Raw genomic sequence first — 4,675 nt, 5'->3', positions numbered from 1 at the left:
CCGCCCGGGACCAGGGCTTGTCCCCTCCTCGCAGGCAGGAGCTAAAGCTCCTCACCGTCACAAACCGACGAGTTGGGGAATAATCCCCACCCTGGTGTTTCGAATCCTCTCACTGAGCGTCTGGCAGTCAGTCCATTTCTTCTTGGGCATTTTATCTCGGAAGTTATTTCTCCTTTAATTTTTCTTTAGAGTTATGGTAGTTCTTTCTCCTGTCTTTTGCACTGAAATCTGAAGCTTTCTGTTAAGCACAGGTGTCTTTCATGAATTCTTTTGTATTTTTGCCTACTGGAAAGTGAATGTGCACACTACAAAACCTTGCAAACTTACATTTGCATGGTGCTTTGTCACATGATTTTTATTAGACAAGTATTTAATCCTCGAGCTGGTAAGTTTGGTTCTTTTGGAGTGGAAGAACATGATACATGCCTATGTGAAGGCGTCTGTATAAAGACTATTTATAGATTTGCTTCTTTACCCATCCCTTTCATACAGGCAGTATATTCTTTCAAGTGTTGTTATGGCATCACAACTATTTTTCTCTTAAGTGTGGCTGTTTTGATCTTGACTTAAAATGATGTCTCATATGAATGACCCTGAGCCATCTCCAATTAATGTTGAGAGGCAAAGAGAGAAGTTAACCAAAAGATTAACAAAGAGAAGGGTCTAAGTAGTAGTGAGAAGCTGCTTTTACTGAGATACTGGTCAGTTTTGTGAAGGAACTCACATTTGTTACATAAAAGTGGTTGCTCGAGTTACAGCTGTGCAATCAGACTTTTTTTCCTGTGTAAAGTCAACAGAAGTGGAGATAACTTATTATTTCTCTTTGCTAGTGTTTATCGACTTACTGTGCACAATTGTTTAGGTAGGGGTTCTTACCTTCAAAATGTTGTGTTCCTTGCTAACATACCTTTCTCTTTTTATGCCATGTCTGTATCGCTGAGGAAGCTTCCTCTTTGCTTTCCCTGCAATTATATTAGTCATGTATTTTTTTCTTTTGTGTTAACCATGCAGCTTTTTAAATTGTGCAAAATATTTAAGTAAATGAAAGTGTGCATGCATGTTTGCTTTTTTAAAATGCTCATACTGCAGCGAAGTAATTGGCATTTAACCTACAAATATCATGAGTGGCACAAGTATCGCTTGCGATCTTGGGTCAGCAAAACTGGCTTTTGTCCTCAAACTGGATGCTTTCATCGTAGGTGGGCTGGGTTTGCCAGATGCTGTACAGATGCGGTGCAGACGCCGTGGCCTTGGGAGCTCATGGTGTGTGGCTCTGCTGCATGTCTTGCTGCTACTTGTGCTCCAGAATCAGAAGTGAGCGCTGATACGGAAACGTGGATTTATGAGTTGACCTTCATTTTAGTATCTCTTACTGTATAATCTTCTGGGACTAAAAATACACCAAGCAGCTAGTATGCTCTAATAAGCACAGCTCTGCCTCAGAGGAGTTGGTCATAGAGCATTTGTTACAGACGTTCTGTGGTGACTTGATTTTTCAAAGACGCGTGCACAGCTCCTCTGGTTTCACCTGTGGAAACTGAGTACTGCTGTCCAGCGTTATCATTCTTGTTAATCTGCAGTGCTTTTTACAGGGTTTCTGTCTTAAGTTTACTGAATCTCTGCAGGTAGTTGGATGAAATCAACAGGTTATTCTTAATTTTGAGTACTTTTGAATTTCTGAAACCTTAAACTTTGAATGGCATAATCTTTTGGTAATCCGATGCCATAATTTCTGTAGATAAAGCTTCGAGAACCCTAGAGCTCAACAAAGGTCCAGTTGTATGTATACATTATAAGCTAGCATCTGGCTTCTGTATATAAGTTTTACAAAAGATCTCTGTTAGGTGTTCAATTAATAAAGTGGTCATCTTAAGATTGTTTAGCAGACAGCTTCACATGAAGTTTGTTTTGGAGTGTGAGCTGCTATAGTAAAGTACTAACGAGTGTCTGTTTATGCAAGTACACAACTTGACTCAAAGCTGTGCTAACGCTCTGAGGCTTTGTGAGTGAAGTAGTTAGAAAGGTGCATGTCAAGATGTTATTCATACTTTTCACTCTCCCTGAGGTTTCTTTTTCTTACGTACTGCCAAACAATGCATAAATTTGAGCTGCTTGTCCATGAGGAAGGGTCTGAGCATGACATGGAGATGGAGGAATGAACCAAATAATGTAATGACTTAAAGCCTAGAGGACACTGGCAGCTAGAAATGGATTTGACGTTTCCCGACTTTATTACACTAACAGTACAACTTTCACACCAGATGTGGTTTTTGCATCATGAATTAAATTTATTAGGTCATTCTATTCCAAGAAGTTGAAGTCAGCATCTAATGCGATCTGCTTAGAAATGAGTAGGTCATCCACAAGTAAGAACTCTTATTCAGTACAGCTACTCGTATTATTGTGGGTTTGGTTTGGTTTTTTGTGATGGTTGACTTTTTTCTGCTTGGCTGAGTGGGGCTGGCTTCCTCAAGACTTGCCCAACACCTAGGAAGATAGATGTAAAAACTTGTGTATCCTCAGTGCCCATTTTGTGTTCCTCCATCATGCTTCCCATACTTTGGCCTGTCCTTCCGTGCCCATGACAAGGCAGCGGATAACTTGCAAGGCATCCGTCCATGATTCAGCTAATTGCTCCTACCGGTGTTTTGATTTTCAGTGTTCAATTGGTTCTTCCTGTAGCTGTAATTGCTGAATACACTTGACCCTGTCTGAATTAAAAATGTAATGTTATAAGATAATTACCAGGAAAGTTTTAATGCTATAGTTATGTGATGTCTAATGCACTTTGTATTTCAAATGACTTTTTCCTCAACTATAATTCAGATTCCATGCTAGTTTCCATTGTTGGAATGGCACTGTACACGGGCTATGTGTTCATGCCTCAGCACATCATGGCAATATTGCACTACTTTGAAATTGTGCAGTGATGAAGAACATATTTTCAAGAAGTAATTGGGCTTTGAAATCTGGTCTACAAAGAAGAATGAACCTCTTAGTTTTAACAAGACTTCTACCGATACCAGAAAGACACAGTTATGACTCTGAAGACTAGGAAACGAGATATGTAGAGCAGGGACGTGAGATGTCCCCTGTGTTGTGTTCATTCCTTTTAATTTTACAAGATATGCCCTTGTATAGTAGTTTTGTCTACTTTAACATTGTGATTGTACTTTGATATCAGTATTTTCTTAACTTTGTGACAGTTTCAATATTGCACTGTGAAAGCTTTTCTTAATTGTAATTTTGAGTAAATCTTAATTGCCTTCTATTTTTAATCGGAAAATCATCTTATTAAATGGGGCTTAAAGCTTTTGCTATTGTACGGTATGTATTTGCCTGGGTATTTCTATTAATGCGTTTTGTAAGAAAATACATCTAGATTCATATTAGAGACGTGGATATATTCGTCTAACGCTATTTACAAAAGTTAGTTTGTATGACTGAACTCAGGTGTACTGTTTGCTGTCCAGACTTTGTTCAACAGTATATTTGTGCATATCACCTAAATTTGGAATTGGCAATTATTTCAAGTTTCTGTATTCCACCAGTTGGAGAAGGGTGGGGGAGATAAGGCATTGAGGCAGAGCGAAGACTGCGTTCATTAGCTTTGGAGTAGTGCTGTGGTTCTGGGCTTTACCTAGTCCAGGGAGAAGGACTTTTCTTTGCAGACATAGGCCCACATAAGGCTTTGGGATAGCACTTTAAATCGACTCTGTTTTTCTAGCTACCAATTCAATTGTACTTTTACAGGATGCTTTTATTATGTTCCAGTGGTTATGGTTTCTGCTAATTTTCACTCAACAGTGTAACTATGTCTAGGTTTTAAAGGGGTTTTCTATTGCTGCTAGTGTTCCAAACATGTTCTCGCTACAAACGACCAAAACATAGGGGTTTAAATGGACTTGAGTTACAATTACAGCAATAAGTAGCTGAATACTTGGCTGAAGTCCTGTCTTCTTTTTCTTTTATAGGGATTTTTTTTCAGTTTTGTATTCTGATATGTAAGATGGTAACAACTTACTTTCCTAAGTGGAGGATTTTTTTTGTTGTTGTTGTTGTTTAAAAAAATAAAAGTTTAAAAGCAGAGCTTTGATGCAAAACTTTCTTTGAGAAGTTAATGTGTTCCTGAATGCTGCTTGCTTTTCTCAGAACTTTCCAAAAGGGGAAAAATGATACTTGACCAAAGAATTGTGATTTTTAATGGCCCAGTAATAATAGGTACTGTTATATCTTTTATGCAACTTCTGTTGAAATCAGGAATTACACCTAAGTTGTCAACTAAATTGTTCTATAAAGATACTGTATTTTAGGTTTATTTAATTTATCAAATGCACTCTTATGAGAAAAGAGTGGTTTTCCCCCCTGTATTTAAGGACTTCATGTGGATTTGATTAAAAACTCTGTTGTCGTCTTGGGAGCTGTAAACAGTGGGCCTTAAACTTCTTAGGTGGACTCTAGCTTTGCTGAAGTTGGTAGGAGACTCTAACTAAATTAGTGCCTTTGCTTATTAACAACTGGCTATCTAAACATAGGTAGACTTTTGAGTTGGTGGTTTGTTTTTTTTTTTTAAAGTATCCAGAGTTGTATGTGAGTATTTTAAGTATATATGGAGAAAATGGTGAGTTAGCATACTCTTTTTTTTTTTTTTTTTTTTTTTTTAAAGTGTTGTGAT

At 37.8% G+C, this 4,675-nt stretch overlaps 1 protein-coding gene across 1 annotated transcript; it reads left to right on the top strand.

Moving 5' to 3' along the window:
- Window positions 1-2,826: 2,826 nt before the first annotated feature.
- SPTSSA (serine palmitoyltransferase, small subunit A) lies at window positions 2,827-4,103 on the top strand (the record flags this gene model as incomplete). The annotated part of the gene is made up of 1 exon (XM_009706158.1): window positions 2,827-4,103. A coding segment is annotated over one exon (104 nt), but the record flags the coding sequence as incomplete, so codon positions are not given.
- Between the last annotated feature and the right edge of the window lie 572 nt (window positions 4,104-4,675).

Source organism: Cariama cristata, unplaced genomic scaffold, assembly GCF_000690535.1.
Source record: "Cariama cristata isolate BGI_N322 unplaced genomic scaffold, ASM69053v1 scaffold12460, whole genome shotgun sequence".
NCBI classification, from domain to species: Eukaryota; Metazoa; Chordata; class Aves; order Cariamiformes; family Cariamidae; genus Cariama; species Cariama cristata.
The sequence above is the reverse complement of the archived record's forward strand: the minus strand, read 5'-3'. Positions and strand labels throughout refer to the sequence as shown.